Raw genomic sequence first — 24,048 nt, forward strand, 5'->3', positions numbered from 1 at the left:
ATGTAACCATAGGACTGCTAGGGCTACAGATGAAAAACCATTCTTAACATAGCTAAAATTACTTGGTGAGAAAAGGGTTCCACAGTCAAGTTTATAAAATGTTGAGTAAAAGTAATCAAGTCATTTTTTATTAGAATATATCACATTTTTTAACATGTTAATATATATATTCTAAATCTCAAGGTAGGAAATGATTTATAGTAGCACAGAAATCCTAATATTTTAGAGAGTAACTATATGGGTGCACCACAAGTTGTAAAAAGCTACATTATACAATATTATCCAATAATGTAACAAAGATTCTGTTTTTGTTAATTGATGCCAAATTAATGGCTTGATTGTAGCTCACGCAACTACGGCAATGAATAAAGAAAACTTCTAGCTTACCATTGTGCACCCTTGACCATCCATCTCTTTCACAGTCTCTGCCAGAAGATCCAAATAAAGTATCAGCCCTGGGGCTTGGGGGATCAACCTAGAGGAAGCAGGATTTTTATGTAAAAGAAAGTTTAAACATTCCTACACTTTCAATCTCATGGCACCAGAAAAACTACTAGGGTACAGAGAGCATACATAATCAGGGAAATATGATGGTGCCCATGAGAGTCAGGCATGTTCCAAAAAGTTTACTCAAGTATTTTGTTGTTCGTTGCAAAATAAAATTGAAATTTAACTTCAAAAATTTTTAATAATATATATGTGCTTACTTTAAAATAAACAGACTTGGAATTGAAATGTTTATTACTCCAGTGCCTAGTTTGCTTTTTTTAAACAAGGTTAAAAAAAGAGCAATATATTTTGCCATATTTTTAAAAGTCTAGTCATTTGCTTATCTCCTTAGCATGCACATTTTGAATTCAAACAGTGTCTTTACTTGGCTGCTTTCAGAGCCCAGCATGCTCAGTGATCTATAGCTTAATATAATAATAGTTAACCACATTTCCTAACAAAAAGTAAAAATAATGATACAAATGTGTAAAAAAAATTCCTATTCATCAAAATTTAAAATTTTTGTGCATCAAAAAATAATATCAACAGAATGAAAAGGCAACCCACTGAATCAGCGACAATATTTACAAATCATTTATCTGATAAGGGGTTATTATCCGGAATAAAGAACCCCTACAACTCAATAACAAAAACAAATAGATTTAAAAATGAACTTGAATAGACATTTATCCAAAGAAGTTATACAAATGGCCAATAAGAACAAGAAAAGAAAAAATTCAACATCGCTAATCATTAAGGAGACAGAAATCAAAATCATAGTGAGATACTACTTCACTGTAATTTTGAGATACCACCAAATCATAGTGACATACCCATTAGGATGGCTACTATGAAAATAAAGTGTTGGAGAAGATGTGAATAAATCTGAACACTTGCAATTTGTTGGTGTGCAGTGCAAAATGGTACACCTGCTATAAAAACCACTATGTCAGGGTCTCAAACAATTTAAAACAGAATTACCATATGACTCAGCAATTTTTCATCTAGGTATATACCCAAAAGAGTTGAAAGCAGGACCTCAAAAATATATTTGTACACCTATGTTTATAGAAGCATTATTCACACTGTACACATTGTGACACAGCAACATTACTCATAATATCCAAAAGATGGAAGCAATCCAAGTGTCTATCAAGAGGAAAATGAACAAACAAATGTAGTATATACATATAAGAAAATATTATTCAAGTGTAAAAGGGAGATTCTCACATATGCTATAAAGTATTAATATAAGCTAGAAGTTGAAAGATATTTCAGAATAACTTTTTTGGGGGGGAAAACTGATCAGTTTCAAATAGAAATACTTAAGAGAACACATACATGTCTAATCACAAATGGAGGTTTATCTGTTTCTTTTTTGAACTCATAGGGTCCCAGATTTAAATGGGCCAGCCGCCGCCTGGTGTCTTCAGATAGCTCACACATGCGTCTTTTTGTGTAGGGAGATGGAGAGTGTGATTTTGAAGAAATTGTAGGCTGTTCGTAGTTTTTTGCATTTATACAGTATTTACTTCTCTCAGGTGACTTGGATTTTTTCTTTTGTGATCTTGATGTTCTGTTTTGCAGTCTGCCATGTGATTTTTCAACTGGAGCCAAATGGTAAATAAATTTATCCTAAACATAAAAAATAAAAATTAACTTGGTCAAAGGGGATTTTTAAAATTCCTATTGGTGGGAAAAAATTTAAAAAGTAATTTAAATAAGACACACGAAATCTATCAAAGCCAACTAGATCAGTCCTTCCTATCTGTGCTGATCCTGGGATAAGTCAAATCCACATTCTCCTAGATAACTCTTTCTGCAGTAGTTATTAAAGTACATTGTCTCAAACCTCCTTAAGTCCAACTAACAAGGACTTTATAAAAATTAAAGCCCAATACTTAATCACTTGAAAACTTTAAGAAACAAAGTCAAAAAAATTATTTTTCAGTATACTAAAAAAGTGCAAACATTGGCTATCAAATACATTTAAATATTCATGTAATTGGCTATATAAGAGAACTATGTCTAGTAATGTTAAAAATACATGCCATATTAGTTGATTACAAAATCTTTAAAGATAAAACTATAAAAATAAGTTTCATCTCTTCTGCTATAATTATATATATATATATATGTACAACACAAAAATATAAAGAACTCTACACATATTTTAATGAAATGTGTTATTTGGATTGCAATACATACTTTTAAGCTCCCTTCCAAGCTGTAACCTCACAATGACAGATAAACATACCATCTTAATTCTGGTCCCATATTTTTATAAAATTAGAAACATAAAAAACATTATAAACTTAGTAATATATTTTATCTTCTAATAAAACTGGTTAGCAGTCTAAAAATTTTGAGGCTAAAATTTGATAATTCTAACTTTTTAAATGTCAGAATAACATCTTATTCAAATAATCTCTGCCTTATAAGTGCCTTAATAGTTGGATTCCAAGCAAGTAATATAATATTTGATACTCTATCCAGAGTTATAAGAAGCTTTTTAATTCAAGAAAATGGACTGCTGAGAATTTTTAAATGTCTTCCTAACTTTAATCACTTTTAAAAACCACCAATCCTACCTCCTGCTCTACTTCCTCAACACCTCTCTACTTGCTAAGGGTAATTAAGTGAATAAAATACAAATGTGAATAGGATGAAGAAGAGTCAAATTTTTTAAGTGGATACACAGGAAAGAAAATTAATTTTCCTCATTGGAAAAGTAAGTTTCAGCTGGGGCAACAGTCTATGCATTTCATGCAGACCAGTTGCATCAGATTACTTCATCTTTCCTTCTTCTATATTTCATGGTATGCTTCTCGACCTTCTCCACCTTGTTCAATGATTTCAAAAAGTGATTCAGAATTTTTCTACCATATCCATTTCACCCATCTCTATGACATCACAGACTTACAGAAGCAAGGAATGTTAGCACTAAAAATGATCTTTGAGTTTACTAAAACATTCAAGCAATGAATCTTTCTAAGACCTTGGAATCATGAGTTTCTGTTTTTCAGCTTTAATTATCTAGTTCTACTCCATCTTGGATTTCCTAAATATGCAGATCTCTCGCATCCCAATTCTTAAAATTCCTTGCTGACCAAAACCTTTTTTCTTCAACCTACTTCTTACTCACTGAATCTGTTACTTACCCTTCTCACCTCCTCAGTCCCTAGAACTCTTCCCTCAAGTTCTTTACACATTTTTAGTATCTCTTACCTCCAGACCCACCTAAACTCAACATCAGTCATTTCAGCAATGCTGTAAAGTTCCTTCTTATATATTTACCTCTGATTATATCAAACCTTAATTAACCTCATCTTCTTTATTAAAGCTTTTAATACTGCATACTACTAGAGAAAGTTATAAATTACGTAGCATTTACTACAAATGCATGCTGTCTAACCTAGTTATTCCTTAATGGATCCTGTTCATGCCTAGTAAAACTTTTAAAAAGTGACTGTGTTATACCATTTATAAAATGAATTGACCATGTGACTTGCTTTGGACAACAGGAAAATAGCACATGTAGCACAAGGAGAGAGACTTGAAAAGTGTTTATCCTCTCTTATTCCTAAAAACCTTCCTGTCACCACATGAATGAGCTGGAATTCTTAGCCTGATAGATGATGTGACTATCTCATCCCAGCTGAAATCAAGTTCAACACCAGAAATTTAAGATCCTTCCCTGGGCAAAACATCTGCCACTGTCAGACATGTGAGTAAAGCCATCCTAAACCATTCATCCCTAGCCAACCATTCTAGACTAAAAAAATCAACCAGTAGATCCACAGAACTGTGAGAAACATTTCTGTTTTAAGCCACTAAGTTAGTGAGGTCTGTAATACAACCAAAGCTATGTGATACAGCAGATTAACAAATTTATATTCATAAAGTTACTACTGATATTTAACTACTTAATAATGAATTTCACTTTGCAGTAGGTAAAAACAATGAGTAGAAATGAAAACTAGTTTTATTCCAGAAAATTCATAGTAATATGCTTAATTTTTCAGTCCATTCAATTGGTGACAAAACATCCAATTTGAAAATAAAGTGCCAAAAGGAATAAAGATCATTACAAGTATTTTTATAAACCTAAACATGTTTTTACAGTTTCACTCCTCTCAAAAGTAATAATAGTTTGTATTATTGTCTTTGAAACTAAAAATGCTGGTTTACCGCTATTAAAACTTTAATTGTGGGCGGGGCGCGGTGGCTCAAGCCTGTAATCCCAGCACTTTGGGAGGCCGAGACGGGCGGATCACGAGGTCAGGAGATCGAGACCATCCTGGCTAATACGGTGAAACCCCGTCTCTACTAAAAAATACAAAAAAACTAGCTGGGCGAGGTGGCGGGCACCTGTAGTTCCAGCTACTCGGGAGGCTGAGGCGGGAGAATGGCATAAACCCGGGAGGCGGAGCTTGCAGTGAGCTGAGATCCGGCCACTGCACTCCAGCCTGGGCGAAAAAAAAAAACAACTTTAATTGTAACGAACATTCGCTTTAAAAAGTAGATTTATCACCTTCTTAAATACAATCAAAGGCTGTTAACATTCAGAGTAATTTTTTTCTATGTCATATTTCAACTACTGTTTTTTGTATCTCCCCTGTCTTAATTTCTTTAAAAAATATATCATTAGTAACAGCTGCAATATTCTAAATAATAATGTTACATGCCAGACATATTGCATATATTCCCTAATTTTTACAGCAGCCTTATGAGGAACTCGAACCCAAAACTGTTTCTGGAAAGAATATTTAAAGAAAACGTATTTCCTTAAATAATGACACCAATGCCTTTTCTCTCATATCTGTGTTCAATAAAGATCCCAAGTCAAAAAATAAATAAAATAAAATGGAAAAGTCTTGTCAAAAGTTTACAGATGGAAATGTTAGTTCATAAGTACAATTAAACTACGAATGGGTAATGGCTTTACATTTAGAAAAGGCTTTCACCAAGCTGTACCCTTAGAATGTACATACTTTTCTATGTGTATGCTATATTTCAAACAAAATGTTAAAAAGAAAAAAATACTTCTCTATCCATCTATTGGAAGAACATACTCCAGTGTGACAAAAAAAAACTATCTGAGTCCAGGCAAAGCATTTCTAACCATTTACAACATGCACAGTGCACATCTCTAAAACAAGTCAATAACGTATCTCTGCATTTGGCAACCATAGGTTTTTAGAGTTCTAAAAGCTGTGTTTCAGCTTGCAACTAAAAGATAAATAACTACAGCCTGACTCTGAATTATTAAATATCTTTCTAAATAAAATAAGAATGTTCCCCTCAATAATTCTATATTTTACCTTTCTTGGCTTAAGTCACAGTTATCATCCTCAGCAAATTTACTTGAATACTGATAATGCAGTAAATGAACAATCCACTCCTTCCACGATAAGCCCAGTCCTGCCCTTTTTGAGCCCTCTGGGCTATACATATTATTGGCTCTTCATTATAGATAGGTCACTGTTACCCAATCATAGTGCAACTGCACATGAGTGATATCTGGACATTATTAGATAACCTGTGGACAAGGAAGTAAGCCACCCTGGTGACTCGGTAATAAGTCAGACTAGGCCAGGCACATTAGTGCACACCTGTAATCCCAGCATTTTGGGAGGCCAAGGTGGACAGATTGCTTGAGTCCCGGAGTTCAAGACCAGCCTGGGCAGCATGGCAAATTCTATCTCAAAAAAATACAAAAGTTAGCCGCATATGGTGGCATGCACCTAAAGTCCCAGCTACTAACAGGACTGATGCAGAAGGATCACTTAAGCCCGGGAAATCAAAGCTGCATGCCACTGCACTCCACCCTGGGCAAGAGAGTGAGACCCTGTCTCAAAAATATAAAAAAAGGAAAAATAAGAAGTCAGACAAATGGAGTATTAGATCCAGATATCTCAGCTTACTAAAGGCTGTTTTCAAAGATATAGATGATCCTTAGGCCGGAATGTTCAAGATTCTCTTGATCTGGCAGTACCAGTATGGCCACCAAACTCAGCAACAGTCCCTCAAGAAATCAGAGACAGTCAAGAAACCATACTCACTAAACACCAGTATCCCAGTCTGATAACTCTGGTAACATCTGCTAAAAAAGGTATCCTTTGAACTTTTGGCAGTAACCTGTAATTTCCATAACATTTCAAGAAGCCTAGATCTCTGTGAGACTACTTGATCCTAACATCTTTATGGCAGCTTGATTTCTGTGCACTAAAATCAAAAAGTCCAAGAAGTAAAAAAACAGTAGTAATAATAATCACATGATAACATCCTCTATCACACATACCAAGCTTTTCATTCTCACATTTACTAAGATGTAACCAAACTGTTAAATACCTATATTGCTTCACTTCAACTAAAAATTGACACCCCAAAAAGTGAAAAGAGCTGCAGCCAAAATAAATAACACTTGCCAAAAGGCCACAAATATGACTAAATAAATTAAACCATTAAATACTTTATATAAATTTTAACCTGAGTGCGGCATTTCCTTGAACTTATCAGACATTCAGTAATCACTGAAGTTGTAGAAAATTCCAGCTTTGGAGAACTTCCCTAAGAAAAAAGAGGGTATTATTAGACATTTCCATTTAAATAGAAACAATTATTAATGACAAGAATATGACCTGAAGTAACAGACACCTGTCAAAGTTCAGCTGTTTCACTGTTAGTTTGAACTTTTTATTAAAGATAAAAACAACATAGTAATGGCTAAATGTTAGCAAGTAACAGTGTCTCTGCTGATGATTCCATTATGAGTGATTATATTACTTTTATAAAATAATTAGTCTACTTTTTCATTTTTAAGTATTTCCCTGTCAAATTGTTTTAAATTTTTAAACTATGACAGATTATAGTCATAAATATATAAACATACTTAATTTCAGCTTTTTACTTTTACAACTTAAGACATATTCAACTATATGGTCAAGAAACAAATGTTAGCTTGATTTAGCCATTGCACAATATATCATATATCAAACATCATGCTGTATATCATAAATATATACAATTTGTATTTCTCAATTAATTTTTTTTCTCAGAGACAAGGTCTCTGGAGTATAGTGGTGCCATCACAGCTCACTGCAGACTCTAACTCTTGGACTTAAGTGATCCTTTCCCCTCAGCCTTCCAAGCAGCTAGGACTACAGGACACACCACCGCATTCAGCTGATTTTTTCATTATTTTGTAGATACAGGATCTCACTATGTCACGCAGGCTTGTGTCAAACTCCTGGCCTCAAGCAGTCCTCCAGCCTCAGCCTCCCAAAGCACTGGAATTACAGGCATGAGCCACTGGGTCTGGCCTGTCCATTAAAATTTTAAAAACACAAAAACAAAAAACCCAGCTCCTGGGCATATAGTTCTTGAAAATAGAAAAGAGAAGTCTCTACTAATTCTGCCAACATTTTTTCCTATAATGTATCTTACATTCATATCTAGAAATGAACATGGCTTATATTTCTAACATTTCAATCACCACCTTGAACACTGTTTGAAATAAATAGAGATAAATGGTAAAATTCAAAAGGACAGTCACAAAGTATCTGTGAAAATATTTGGAAGCACACAATTACGCATTCACCAAAACATTAAAGAATACAGTCTATGGACAGCGCAGTTTCATTCTAATACAGTAAAAATCAGACACTGACCAAAGTATTAGGTCAGTGCAAAAGCAATTGTGATTCAATACCTACATTTGGCCTCAACAAATCAAGTCTGTGACCAGCTAAGTTTAAAAACATCATACATATTAAAAGAAAAGGTAAATCGGAGTTGCCTAACAATTGACTGAACTGATGTAGTCTTGAAAATCTAACACTGTCATTCTTACCACGTTCTATTCATTAGAATCACTACAGTCTACACTCAAGAAGAGTAGTTAGGCTACATTTTTCAATGTGTGTTCTTCTGTAAACATATCTTCATAGTGATATCCACTATATATATCTACTTGTTAATTACCTAGTACTACAAAACAAATTACCTTGAAACTTAGTGGTTTAAAGCATCAGTATACATTTATTATCTCACGTAATTTCTATGGGTCAGAAATCTGAGAAAGGTTGAGCTATGTGTTTCTGTGTTGAAATTTCTCATGAAATTGTGGTCAAGATGTAATTTAGGCTGCAGTCAACTGAAGACTGGAGCTTGAGAATCTGCTTCTCAAGAAGGTTCATTCACAGGGCTGTTGGCTGGAAGCCTCAGTTCCTTTCTAGCTTTTGGAAAGAACATTCAGCAACTCATAAACCTCTCCAAAGGGCTACTAAGTGTCCTCATGATGCGGCTCTAGTTTTTTTTTTTTTTTTTTTTTGAGACGGAGTCTCGCTCTGTCGCCCAGGCTGGAGTGCAGTGGCTTGATCTCGGCTCACCTGCAAGCTCCACCTGCTGGGTACACGCCATCCTCCTGCCTCACCCTCCCGAGTAGCTGGGACTACAGGCGCCCGCCACCACACCCGGCTAATTTTTTTTATAGGTTTAGTAGAGACGGGGTTTCACCGTGTTAGCCGGGATGTCTCGATCTCTTGACCTCGTGATCCGCCCGTCTCGGCCTTCCAAAGTGCTGGGATTACAGGAGTGAGCCACCGCACCCAGCCGATGCGGCTCTAGTTAATCAAAGTGGATGATCCAAGAGCAAAGCAAGAAGGAAGCCACAATGCTGTAGTCTCAGAATCTAACACTGTCACCCCTACCACATTCTATTCATTAGACTCACTAAGTATAATCCAAACTCAAGGACAGAGTAGTTATGCTACCTTTTCAATGAAGGAGTAGCAAAAATTTTGTGCACAGGTTTAAAACCACCAGTCTGCTCTCTGACCACAAATAATTTACATTCCTCTCACATGCAAAATACATTCATGCTCTACCAAAAAAAGAGAGAAAGGAATTAAAATCTCATCCTTGTACAACTTCAGCCTGAAATCCAGGATGTTGGCATCTAAATAAAATCCTGGTATAGATAAGGCTGCTGAGGTGTAGTTCTCTATGTACAGCTCCTAAAATATAGTTTCTCACAATCAGAAGACATATGACCTAAAGAGAAAAGTTATCTGCCTCACACATGCCCAAGGTGCACATGTGCAGCAGGGACAGGACAATCACTATAGACACAATATAAATATATTCATATTTATATTTAAATATGAATAGGAAAAATGCTTCAATCAGTAGTTTGTTGCCCTGGCAGAAAACAATGCCACAAGAGTTTGAATTTAACTCTTAACACAGTACCTTGCCTGGATTAGGTACTTAATACATGTCTCTTGATTAAATTGAATGAATGAATTGCATCTTGTTGTAGACTTCATAGATGAACTGACATTTCAAATGGTGTGATGATTAATTTTATGTGTCAGTTTGGCTAGATTATGGTGCCCAGTTATTTAAGAACTTAGATAAACTCTAGTTCTCACTTACCAAACAAGAATTCCCAGAAGGAGTGCATTGTTTTTTGCCAGGGCAACAAACTACTGATTGAAGCATTTTTCCTATTCGTATTTAAATATAAATACAAATATATTTATATTGTGTCTATAGTGATTGTCCTGTCCCTGCTGCACATGTGCACCTTGGGCATGTGTGAGGCAGATAACTTTTCTCTTTAGGTCATATGTCTTCTGATTGTGAGAAACTGTTTGAGCCCAGGAGGTTAAGGCTGCAGTAAGCCATGATCTTGCAGCTGCTCTCCAGCCTGGGTGACAAAGAAAGACCCTGACTCAAAAACAAAACAAAACAAAAGAATCCCTTGTTCATCAGTAAACCTCAGCTTTTCCTCCTCAGGTCTTCAATCTATTAGATGAGGCCCACTCAAATTGCTAAAATAATCTTGAAAGTTATATCCTTTATTTAAAGTCAAGTGATTGTAAATATTAATCACAACTATCAAATACTTCTTAGAATAACATCTAGACTTGTGTTTGATCAAATAACTGGGCACCATAATCTAGCCAAACTGACACATAAAATTAATCATCACACCATTTGAAATGTCAGTTCATCTATGAAGTCTACAACAAGATGCAATTCATTCATTCAATTTAATCAAGAGACACGTATTAAGTACCTACTCCAGGCAAGGTACTGTGTTAAGCGTTAAATTCAAATATGAGAAAGTCAAAGATTCTGTTTTTATGGAGTTCACAATCTAGAACAGGAGATATTATCATCATCACTACTCCATCATCACCATCATGATATTCATGGCTATCATCCTATCACTAACATTTATTGAGTGTTTACTTGCCAGACACTGCTATAACCATTTACAAGTTTACACTAATCCACCCCAAAACCCCATGATATCTTCATGTTATGGTGCTTTGCCAAAGGTTACTCAGTTTATCCATGAAAGTGCCAGAATTTAATCCCAAAAGTTGTCTGAATCCTTGCCATAATAAAGGCTTCAGAATAGCCTGGGACTTACAGATGATTATACAGAATCACAAGAATTCCCAGAAGGAGTGCATTGTTTTCTGCCAGGGCAACAAACTACTAATTGAAGCATTTTTCCTATTCGTATTTAAATATAATGATAGATATGGCTAGATTTAGAACTGCCAATTTGGTGTTCACTTTATATATGTTCTATGTATTTTTATTCTTTGATTCTTTCTAGGAATCTCACCTGCATATGCATAGGTAAGTGGTCATGCAATGAACCCATAGGAGTCCTACCCTCTACTGATGACCTATGTGTAGATTAGGAAATCATTAAAAATTGCAGCCAGGATTCCAGTCTCCCTTGGCTTTCACTTTTGGCTGGACTTTCACTGTCTCCCCTTGACAGGCAGTTTCACAGTCAGCCAAGAATAGGTGGAGAGTTTATCTCAGCCCTTTATTGTTACCTTACTCCCAGGACCTCCCTGTCAACTTTCTGGCAGGTAATCCTTGCCCCAGTTAGAGCTCTGCCTAGCAAAGCTGTGGGGTTTCTTCATCTGCTCCAACTGAATGCACTACAGTTAGCTGGCAAAGACTATTTGTGCCACTGTCCAAAAGTGATTCTGTTCCCCCTGGTAGCTAAGCTGCTGATTTTTGCACCTAGCTCCAGAACAGATAAACTCTAGTTCTCACTTACCAAACAGAATATAAGAGCACCCCAGGCAAGAATGTTAGTACTCTCGCCAGTTTTTCCCAAAGCTTTAGCAGTTTTTCAAGCATGAAAACTTCTTCATTTGTCTTACTTTGTCAGTTTCCAGTATCCTGAATTTGTTGTTTGTGAAAATTTTGTCTAGTTTTATAAGAACTCTCAATCTCTTCAAACTGCCATTCCTAAAAGTCCTAATTTTTATATATTTTTGTTTTAATAATCCATCATCTTCCAAATAAATGCAAAAGTAACTCAAATTAAATGATGAAAAGTAAATCCCTGTTAATGCTCCATACTCTTGAGTTTATATTACCATATTGGTATAATACAGAATTTTAAATTACATTAAAGAGACCATAATTTTAAAATGTGATTATTTGTTCATCGTATGTTTCCACACAGATCTTGAAATACTCTTTGAAGACGTTCATAGTACAGAAGCTCACTAATGGACATTGAAATATCCTCAAATAAAGTATAGTTTTATAGACTTGCTACTTAGTCAACTTTTATACTTTCGTTAAGATGAAGCTGCTTTTTCTTGGAATAGGGCATATCATAAATCTACAGGAGATACTACTTAGATTCACTATATTTGTTCATATATCAACACTCTCCTTATTCAGACTACTCTAATATTTTACAAAATTAGTTTTAAAGGTCTATCCAAATAATTTCAAACTGGACAATTTTTGCTTAAACTCTTTTGAAATGGCATGGGCTTCTCTTGGTTTCTCTGCATGGAAGACTTACTTTCAGCAATAAAATATTTGCAAATCATCCACAGAACTTGAAAGAAATTACAGTAAAGGATAGAGAGTAAGCTGTGATTTGATGCAGCTTTTAATTTTAGGTATATGAATATGTACTTCCATTACATAAATGTTTTACAACTAATCTATCTAAATTCCTACTAACATATCAATTATTTCCATTTTTCACTATTATGAACAAACAGGTAAACATTCTTAAGAAGGCTCTTAGTATATCAGAGATAATACATCTTTAAGATAGATACTGTATTAGTTCATTTCTAAAGGTACTGATAAAGATATACCTGAGAATGGGCAACTTACAAAAGAAAGAGGTTTACTGGACTTACACTTCCACATGGTGGAATGCAGGGAGGAGCAAGTCACATCTTTTATGGATGGTGGCAGGCAAAGAGAGAGCTTGTGCAGAGAAATTCTCGTTTGTTAAACCATCAGATCTCATGAGACCCATTCACTATCATGAGGACAGCATGGGAAAGACCCATCCTCATGATTCAGTCATCTCCCACTGGGTCCCTCCCATAACACATGAGAATTACGGGAGCTGCAAGATGAGATCTGGGTAGGAACACAGAACCACACCACATCATTCAGTCCCTGGACCCTCCCAAATCTCATATCTTTAGATTTCAAAACCAATCATGCCTTCCCAACAGTCCCCCAAAGTCTTAACTCATTTCAGCATTAACTCAAAAGTCCACAGTCCAAAGTTTGATCGAGACAAGGCAAGTCCCTCCCACTTATGAGCCTGTAAAATCAAAAGCAAGTTAGTTACTTCCTAGATACAATGGGGGTATAGGCATTGATTAAATACAACAATTCCGAATGGGAGAAATTGACCACAACAAAGGGGCTACAGGCCCCATGCAAGTCCAAAACCCAGCAGGGCAATCAAATCTTAAAGCTCCAAAATGATCTCCTTTGACTCCATATCTCACATCCGGGTCCTGCTGATATAAGAGGTGGATTCCCAAGGTTTTGGGCAGCTCTGCCCCATGGCTTTGCAGGGTACAGCCTCTCTATTGGCTGCCTGTACTGGTTGGCACTGAGTGTCTGCAGCTTTTCCAGGCGCATGGTGCAAGCTGTCGGTAGATCTGCCATTCTGGGATCTGGGGCATGGTGGCCCTCTTCTCACAGCTCCTCTAGGCAGTGCCCCAGGGACTCTGTGTGGAGGCTCTGACCCCACATTTCCCTTCCAGGCTGCCCTAGCAGAGGTTCTCCATGAGCACCTTGCCCCTGCAGCAATTTTCTGCCTAGGCATCCAGGCGTTTCCACACACCTTCTGAAATCTAAGCAGAAGTTCCCAAACGTCAATTCTTGATTTCTGTGCACTCACAGGCTCAACACCACGTGGAAGCTGCCAAGGCTTGAGGCCTGCACCCTCTAAAGCCACGGCCCAAGTTCTATGTTAGCCCCTTTCAGCCATGGCTGGAATGGCTGAGACATAGGGCACCAAGTCCCTAGGCTGCACACAGCACAGGGACCCTGGGCCTGGCCCATAAAACCACTTTTTCCTTCTAGGTCTCAAGGCCTGTGATGGGAAGGGCTGCCACAAAGGTCTCTGACATGCCCTGGAGACATTTTCCCCATTGTCTTGGTGATTAACATTCAGCTCCTTGTTATTTGTGCAAATTTCTACAGCTGGCTTGAATTTCTACTCAGGAAATCAAATTTTCTTTTCTACCCCATTGTCAAGCTGCAAATTTTCCAAACTTTTATGTTCCATTTCCCTTTTGAAACTGAATGCCTTTAACAGCACCCAAGTCACCTCTTGAATGCTTTGCTGCTTAGAAATTTCTTCCACCAGATACCCTAAATCATCTCTCTCAAGTTCAAAGTTCCACAGATCTCTACAGCAGGGGCAAAATGCTGCCAGTCGCTTTGCTAAAGCATAGGAAGAGTCACCCTTATTCCAATTCCCAACAAATTTCTCACCTTCATCTGAGACAACCCCTGTCTGGACTTCATTGTCTATATCATTAACAGCATTTTGGTCAAAGCCATTCAGCAAGTCTCTAGGAAGTTCCAAACTTTCCCACATCTACCTGTCTTCTGAGCCCTCCAAACTGTTCCTCCATCTGCCCATTACCCAGTTCCAAATTCACTTCCACATTCTCGGGTATCTTATAGCAATGTCCCACTACCTTGGTACCAATCTACTCTATTAATCCATTGTCATATTGCTATCAAGAAATATCTGAGACTGGGTAATTTATAAGGAAGGAGGTTTAACTGACTCACAGTTTTGCATGATTGGGAAGGCCTCAGGAAACTTACAATCACGGTGGAAGGGGAAGAGGCACATCATCTTACATGGCAGCAGGTGAGAGAGAAAATGTATGTGCCGCAGGAAATGTCAAACACTTATAAAACCATCAGATTTCGTGAGAACTCACTTGCTATCATGAGAACAGCATGGGGGAAACCACCCCCATGATCCAATCACCTCTCACTAGGTCCCACCCTTGACACAAGAGGATTACAGGGATTAAAATTCAATATGAGATTTGGGTGGGGACACAGTGCCTAACCATATCGCATGGTATAGCAGCATATAAAAGATTCTCATTTTTTCACTTTTATCAGATTTATTAAATTTTCCCAATCTTATAGCTATATAAATGAAATCATATGGTTGTTTTAACTTGGATTTCTCTGAATACTAATGAGTTTGAGTATCTTTTCAAATGTTTGTTATCATTCCTTAGAGAAAAAAATAAAGAGAAGAAAGAGACAGAGAGACAGAGATGGGATGGGGATGGGGAGAGAAGGGGATGACAGAGATCTGAAGAATGTCAATTAAAATTTTAAAAATTTTGAATGGCACTTTTTTTATTAAATTATTTTCACTTAGATTTTAATATGTTTAAGTAACCAATTTACTGTATTAGTCCATTTTTACATTGCTATAAAGAAATACCTTTATATGTTTAAGTAACATATTGAAATCTAAAACAATTAAGATTTAAACTATAAAACAAGAAGTAAACTAAATTACACTTTGAATTTGTTCTTCACATTTAAGATGACGAGCGCTATGCGGTGGTTTCTGACAATGATTTTCCATCAAAAACTGATTCAGAAAATTGCAAGCACTTACTCGAAGGCCAGAAATCCTCCTCATGGTAACCTGGCGGTTTGAATCATGATGTCCAGACATTTGGTTTGGACCCGGAAACATGAAATCCCGTGTATTTTCATCATATGTAGACAGTGTTTCACCCACTACAAGAAAGATATCCTATGATTCAAATTATAACAAAATATTCTATTTAGAAGCAAAATCATCAAGTATCATGTATCTATTGCCTGATGCCTTATTGAAATACCTGTTTTGGGTCATGTTTATTTTCTATGAAAGGAAAATTAAAGATATGTTAAAAATATTAACACATTTTCCTTTTTCAGAAACATACTACAAAAATATGAAGTTGGTCCAACATTTATATGTCAGTTACCATTTCCACCTTGGTTTGTTTGTTTGTATTTATTTATTTATTTATTTATTTTGAGATGGAGTTTCACTCTTTTTGCCCAGGCTGGAGTGCAATGGCGCCATCTCAGCTCACTGCAACCTCCACCCCACCCTGGGTTCAAGTGATTCTCCTGCCTCAGCCTCCCGAGTAACTAGACTACAGGCATGCACTACCATGCCCAGCTATGTATTTTTAGTAGAGACGAGGTTTCAACACGTTGGCCAGGATGGTCTCAATCTCCTGACCTCGTGATCTGCCCACCTTGGTCCCACAAAGTGCTGGGATTACAAGCGTGAGCCACCGCACCCAGCCAGCACTCCATTTTTCACATTAAAAAAATTTGGTTAATATAGATGTCATCTATAATCACAGAAATCAATATCAGAAATGAAACTATCCTCTATATTTTAACTCTGCCTTCTCCAGGGAACTGTAACATTACTACATAAGTAAGGTTTTATTCTCTTCCCTTCCCTAATAATAGGCAACACACAAAAATAATGATAATTAACTATTTTATCAATAAAAATATATAGTTTTAGAAAAATCACAAAAACTTAAAAGTCAATTTTTATGACTGTCACAAAATATTTTAGAATGATAAGTTATTTTCAATTTTCAATTACTACTATTCAATTTTAGAACAATGTATTAAAGTGACATTTATGACAATCTTTCTGTATATATTATTTTGGTCTACTGACATTTTACACGTAGTAGATCAACAATAGAAACTTTACACTGTTCTTAACTTGGGAAGAGGAGGAAAGATGAGATTTTTTTTTTTTTTTTTTTTTTGAGACAGTCTCACTCTGTCACCCAGGCTGGAGTGCAATGGCATGATCCTGGCTCACTGCAACCTCTGCCTCCCAGATTCAAGTGATTATCCTGTCTCAGTCTCCCGAGTAGTTGGGATTACAGATGCCCACCACCACACCCAGATAATTTTTGTATTTTTAGTAGAGACGGAGTTTCACCATGTTGGTGAGGCAGCTCTCGAACTCCTGACCTCGGGTGATCCACCTGCCTCAGCCTCCCAAAGTGCTGGGATTACAGGCATGAGCCACCATGCCCGGCCTGGAAAGATGAGATTTTAAAGTAAAAAAACATGTCACTAACATGAGTTCCCAAGTCAATTTACTATATCAGTATACAATACACTATATTATATCCTTATCAAATATAGTATAATCAATATGTAATATATCATATATTATTATATATTATATTATATATATTACATAAATATATATTACCTGGTGGAACTAGCTGTATCAACTCGAACACTGCTGTATCATCTAAAATTTAAAGAAAAATTTCCTTAAATAAATTAATAACAAAAAATTACTTAATTTATCATGGGAGTATCTAAAAGCCAAAGTAATCACTAGGTAGACTATATATATGCTTATATATTCGTATATAATGTACACATCTTTTTTTTAGAGACAGTGTCTCGCTCTGTCGCCAGGCCGGAGTGCAGTGGCACAATCTTGGTTCACTGAAACCTCCGCCTCCCGGACTCAAGCAATTCCCCTGCCTCAGCCTCCTGAGTAGCTGGGACGACAGACACGCACCACCACACCTGGCTACCTTTTTTTTTTTTTTTTTTTTTTTTTGTATTTGTTGGCCAGGATAGTCTCAATCTCCTGACCTTGTGATCCACCCACCTCGGCCTTCCAAAGTGCTGGGATTACAGGTGTGAGCCACCGTGCCCAGCCTAATGTATACTTTTATAAATATAAATTATGTTTATTTCTTAAGTAGAGTGCTGAGTACAGTGAGGTACATTGACTCTTGAACAACTTGAGCGTTAGGGGCACCAACACATGCGTCATTAAAAATCCATGTATAATTTTTTCCTTCCCAAAATCTTCATAGCCTACTGCTGACCAGAAGCGTTACTAGGAACATAGTTGATTAGCATACATTTTATGCTCTATGTATTATATACCATATTCTTTCAATAAAGTAAGCTAGAGAAAAGAAAACGTTATTAAGAAAATCCTAAGGATGAGAAAACACATTTATGGTACCATATTTATTGATACCATAAGTTTATATTGTCTGCTTACAAGATAAATTGTCTGTTTGAAATGGAATGCAACCACAGCTGCAGCCCTCTATGTATGGTACATATCAAGCCATTCAACTTTGTCTTGTAGTGTCATGACTTTCCTCCGCTTCCTGAGCGCACTTCCAGCATCACTAGTGAAACTCTGCATGGGTCGCCTGAACTCTAAGTGAAGAGTTGCTGGAGGCTCAGTGGGGACAAGTGCGAGAGATAAAACTCCTGAGAGAGCCAATCATTGGGCTCTCAAGTTTTTGTTAAGTTTTGCTTCCTGGAGTTCTACTAGGTCCTCACTATAAACACTGGAGAAAAATCCCCTCATATTTCCACCAGCAGGGAGAAGAGAAAAGAAACCATTTTGAAGTATGTCAGAGCATTCCAGGATGGTCTCGATCTCCTGACCTCGTGATCCGCCCGTCTCGGCCTCCCAAAGTGCTGGGATTACAGGCTTGAGCCACCGCACCCGGCCCTGAGCATTCCATTCTTAACAAGACCTGACCTCAGGATTCTTTTTCTACAGCCTAATCAACTGGGCTTATATCAGAGCCTAACCTATCTGAGAGAAAGTAAATACTCAAATACTCCAGCCAACTCTGGGGTTCTACTTCTGGGAAGAAAACCCAAGTCCAGCTCCCTCTAGCCTTCCACGTGGGAGAAGGGAAATACCCAACTCCAACCATATCTAGCATTCCACACAGGGGAAGGGAAAAACTCACTGCCCCTTCTTCCAGCCATCCTGTCCAAACTAAGACGGGAAAATCAGAAGCACCGGTGAAGGTCACAATTTAGGGGCATAGGCTCACCAAAAGACTGTGACCTGATCATACGACTGTAGAACACCTCCCTCTCCTCACACCTTACCGATACATTACTAAAAGCTCTTTACCACAGTTTCATTCACTCAGCATAGCTTTCAGCAAATAAGTGCATACTACGTACAAATACTTACATAAGGCATACTAAACAGCAAAAAAAAAAAAAAAAAAACAAACCAGTTTTTTGAAGAGACTGAACAAGCATCAGACCCAGAGTCAGATATGGCAGGAATGTTGGAATTACTATATCATGAATTTTGAAAAACTATAACACGCCATGGGATCTAATGGAAAAAGGAAACAGCATGCAAGAACAGCTGGATAACATAAGCAGAAAGAGACGGAAATTCTAAGAAAAAAACTGCCAACCTAAATAAACAGCAAGAGGCTCTTTAAAGAAAATAATGTTTATTCAGGAATAGGGCATTGAAATGGGAATACAGGTGCCATAGTAAACTATGTGTGCATCCAGGGAGGCAAAGGCAGACAAAGGGTTTTAAAGGGAATGTGAGGAAAACTACATAATTGTTTTGAAATGATTAGTCTTGGCTACAAGTATCAATAACAAGGGTGATGACAGTCCAAGGTTGGACAGGAAGTTGCTGGGCAGATGTGCTCACGCAAGTATTTTTTGGGTTAGGTTGCGATGGCCTTTGTGCAAGACTTAGATTTTTGTAGAGTCTTTTATGATAGTTTTGTTATCAGGCATACAAGTGTAACAATCCTCCCCTCATAGTCTTTCCCCATTCTATTTGTCAGGGGTTTTTTTTGATGTTTTTTGTCTTTGTTTTTAACACAGATGACTTGATTTTGATTCTGACAACTTTCACAAATAAAAAAGAAATACTATAGATTGAAAACACTGTAATGGAAATGAAGAATGCCTTTGATGAACTCACTATTAGATGGGACATGGCTGAAGAAAGAATCTTAAAGCTTAAAGATACCACAACAAAAACTTCCAAAACTAAAAAGCAAACAGAAAAAAAAAGACTGAAAAAAAAAAAAAAACACAACAAAAATATCCAAGACCTCTGAGATGACAACAAAAGGTATAAATACACATGATGAGAATATCAGAAAGAGAAGAACTGGGGAAAAAAAAACAACAAAAAAACAAACAAACAAAAAAAACCCACAAAAGTGCCTGAAGCAATAATGACAACAAATTTCCTTAAATTAGTGTCAGATGCCAAACCAAAATACAGGAAGGTCAAGGAACAGCAAGCAGAATAAATGCCCCCCCCAAATTATCCCTAGGCATATCATATTCAAACTTCAGAAAATCAAAGACAAAAGAAAACTCTTGCGCCAGGCACGGTGGCTCACACCTGTAATCCCAGCACTTTGGGAGTCTGAGGAATGTGGATTGCTTGAGCTCAGGAGTTCAAAACCAGCCTGGGCAACACAGCGAAACTCTGTCTCTACAGAAAATACAAAAATTAGCAGAGCATGGTGGCACACACCTCTAGTCCCAGCTACTCGGGAGGCTGAGGTAGGAGGATCACTTGAGCCAGGGAGGTGGAGGTGGCAGTGAACCAAAATCATACCCCCGCACTCCAGCCTGCGGAAGTGAAGGAGCGAGACTATCTAAAAAAAAAAAGAAAAAGAAAAAGAAAAAGAAAAAGAAAAACAAAATTGAAAAGAAATAAAAAATCCTGAAAGAAGCCAAAGGGAAAAAATACTGAACCTATAGAAAAGCAAAGATAAGAAATACCTCTGACTTGTCCTCAGAAATCATTCAAGCAAGAAGAGAGTAGAGTGAAATATCCATATATATAGATAAAAGGATATGATATATGAGATTTGCTTCAAAATAATGATGTATGAAAAAAATCAAATTCCTACAAAAAGAAAAACATTTACATAACATAGGAAAAAGTGAATACTCACATATGTATGTGTGCGTGTGTGTATATTTATGTATGTGTATACATGTACACACATACAAATACACACAAATACATACATTTTATTTAAAATCTTACAACAAATAAAACAGTAAGCCAGATGACTGCACTGGTGAATTTATTTTCAAAATGCCAATGATGTGCATACTCTTAGTAAAATCTTGATACTAAAACCCAACAAAGGACCTTACAAGAAAAGAAAAAGGACAGGCAATCAATTTCATGAACAGAGATGCAAAAATCCTAAACAAAATATTATCAACTCAAATCCACTAATATACAAATATGGTTTAATATTCAAAAATAATGCAGCATAATTTACCACATGAACAGAATAAAAGAGAAAAAGAAAAGGTGTTTCATAAAATTTAACCACCATTTATGCTTTTAAAAAATCTCAGCAAACCAAGACTAGAAGGGACCTTTTTTAATGTGATAAAGGCTTTCTACCAAAAACCTACAGCAAACATTATACCAAGTGGTGAAAGCTGAAACTTTCCCTCTGAGATCAAGAATAAGACACACACTTCACTCACGGCTGTCATTTACTTCAACATTTTACTGGAGTTCTGAGCCACTGGAATAAAGCAATAAATAAATTAAAAGGTTTAACAGTAAGAAAAGAGAAACTATGATGTTTGTTATTTAAAGACAATGCAAACACAAAATGTCCAAAGTAATTTAAAGACACATTTCTTTTAAATTAATGTATATAGCAAAGTTGCTAAAACAAAGATAATATGCCAAAGTCAAATGTATTTTTATGTAACAGCAATAATTAGAAACAACTTTATAATCTGTTTTTTAAATGTGAAATACCTAGAACAATACTGAATGAAAGATGCTTAGACTGCTAAACAGAAAAGTATCTACATTATCATGTATAATTAAAGAAGTTGAAAATTAACAGAAAAAAATATATATTTCAGAGACATCAACCAATCACAATGTATGGAACTTAGATATCTGAGTCTCAATTCAAACACAAGACTATTTTAACAATTATAAAACAGGGAGGCTGGATGAGGTGGCTCACACCTATAATCCCAGCACTTTGGGAGGCTGAGGTGGGCAGATCACAAGATTAAGAGTTTGAGACCAGCCTGGCCAATATGGTGAAACCCCGTCTCTACTAAAAATACAAAAAAAAAAAAAATAGCCAGGCTTGGTGGTGCATGCCTGTAATCCCAGCTACTTGGGAGGCTGAAGCAGGAGAACTGCTTGAACATGGGAAGTGGAGGTTGCAGTGACCTGAGATCTCAACACTGCACTCCAGCCTGGGCGACAGACAGACTGAGACTCCATCTCAAAAACAAAAAACAAAACAAAACAAAAACCAGAGAAATGTAAACTGGGTGGATATTTGATAAGAAATTGTTCATTTTTAGATGTGATATAGTACTGTTCCTATAGTTTAGATGTCCATATCCACAGATAAAAGGATATGATGTCTGAAGTTTGCTTCAAAATAATCTGAAAACAGGCGATGAAGTAAGAAGATACAGATAAAACAACATTAGCCGTGTGTTAATAATTATGGAACTCAGTTTTGAGTACATGGGGGGTTTCATTATTCTCTTTGGTCTACTTTTGTGTATTTATGAGTATTTTTCTAATACAAAGGTTTTTAAAATGTTTTCAATTGCACAAAATTATATGTGTGTGTGTGCTCTAAACATACCACCATGAAAGTTCTCAATACACTGTTTTGTTGTTGCTGTTGTTTTAAAGTTCTTTGCTGATTTTTCCATAAGATCTATTAAAATGTTCAAATTCCTCACTCAAAATGTTAATCACATAAATGTTTAAATTTTTCAGAATATCTTCATATTTCCTACCTTTCATACATTGAACAATACTACTTTTATCATTAAAAAATTTTTTAAAGGTTTTACAAAGAGAGAAGTAGAAGCAATAGACTCTTACCATGAAATCAATCATCTCCTTTTAATCTCATGCCACACGGTTTTGTCAACTGTTTACCCTTTCTCATTGCAATCTCGTAAACTCATGGCTACTACCACTTTTTCATTGAAGATCTAACTGGCTAATCTTCATCTCAAACTTAAGACTTGTCATAATTTTCAGCAACATAAACATCCATGTGAATGATTCATACAATAGTTCTCTGACCTTCTCAAAGCCAGGACACCTATGGAAGGATGCTGATTATATAGTTACATACCTGATTCTTCTTTTACTGCAATTGATGTTCTTTTAAACAAAGGGTCTGTATTTTATGCATTTCTTAATCCTCTATATTCTCTTATAGTAATTGTGTCTGTACAGGTAATTTAAAAATATTTAAACTAATCTTAGTTATTATCATAGGTCACTGGATAAGCAACTTTGCTTAAAAAGACTTTTCTATCACCCCTCAAATAACACAATATATCCTATGAATACATCATGCCTCTTCTAATCTCATTATCAATAAATGGAAGAACAAAAAAGGGAAAATGCTGAAGTGGTACTAATATGAGTTTGGCTTCTATGAAACTTGACTGACCTTACAATAATTATGATTAAGCACAAAGCAAAATCCTGTCTTCTAGAAAATATCTGAGCATACGATAAAATTTCATTAGAAATCAAAAGAATTTCTGGGCGTGGTAGCTCACTCCTATAATCCCAGCACTTTGGGAAGCCAAGCTGGGAGGGTCGCTTGAGCCCAGGAGTTCAAGACCAGCCTGGACAACATGGCAAGAACCCATCCCTACAAAAAATATATATATATACAAAAAATTAGCTGCCTGGTGGCATGTGCCTGTGGTCCCAGATACTTGGGAGGCTGAGGTAGATCACTTGAGCCCGGGAGGCAGAGGTCACAGTGAGCTGAGACTGCCACTGCACTCCAGCCTAGGCAACAAAACAAAACCTGGAAAAAAGCAAGAAAGCAAGAGAGCTACAGAGGGAGGGAGGGAGGGAGGGAGGGAGGGAGGGAGAGAGGAAGGAAGGAAGGAAGGAAGGAAGGAAGGAAGGGAGGAGGGGAGCGGGGGAGGGGAAGGGAAGGGGAGGGAGGAAGGAAGGAAAAGGAGAGGGAAGGAAGGGAAGGGGAAGGGAAGGAGAAAGAGAAAAGGGAAGGGAAGAAGAAATCAAATGAGTTAAACATAATCTTAGGATAAGCTCAGTTTCTTAATTTTCCACATATACTAACACTATATTTTTCCTGAAGTCAATTACTCTGCAACCTCAACTATTTGAAAAACATGATTACAAACTAGAAAATATTTTAAAAACAAAAAACTTACAAGTAATCAAAACAGTAGTGTTTACTACCATTTAAACAGTATCTTCTGTGTGTCAAAACTAAGCTTCTATTAACTTCAAACAAGTCCTTAAAACAACCCTAACAAGGTAAGTACTACCTCTATTTTACAGATAAAAAACAGACTAAAGGCTAA

At 36.5% G+C, this 24,048-nt stretch overlaps 1 protein-coding gene across 4 annotated transcripts in view; it reads right to left on the reverse strand.

Moving 5' to 3' along the window:
- The window catches only part of SPATA6 (spermatogenesis associated 6), a 218,428-nt gene that overhangs the window by 136,687 nt on the left and 57,693 nt on the right, over positions 1-24,048 (reverse strand). For all 4 annotated transcript variants that reach the window (XM_030942935.1, XM_030942936.1, XM_030942934.1 and 1 more), the window contains exons 4-8: positions 17,105-17,146; positions 15,473-15,597; positions 6,982-7,062; positions 1,831-2,124; positions 388-475 (exon numbers count right to left, since the gene is read on the reverse strand). In XM_030942935.1, the coding sequence (XP_030798795.1) occupies positions 388-475; positions 1,831-2,124; positions 6,982-7,062; positions 15,473-15,597; positions 17,105-17,146 (630 nt within the window). The remainder of the gene's footprint in view (positions 1-387; positions 476-1,830; positions 2,125-6,981; positions 7,063-15,472; positions 15,598-17,104; positions 17,147-24,048) is intronic.

Source organism: Rhinopithecus roxellana, chromosome 12 (assembly GCF_007565055.1).
Source record: "Rhinopithecus roxellana isolate Shanxi Qingling chromosome 12, ASM756505v1, whole genome shotgun sequence".
NCBI classification, from domain to species: domain Eukaryota; kingdom Metazoa; phylum Chordata; class Mammalia; order Primates; family Cercopithecidae; genus Rhinopithecus; species Rhinopithecus roxellana.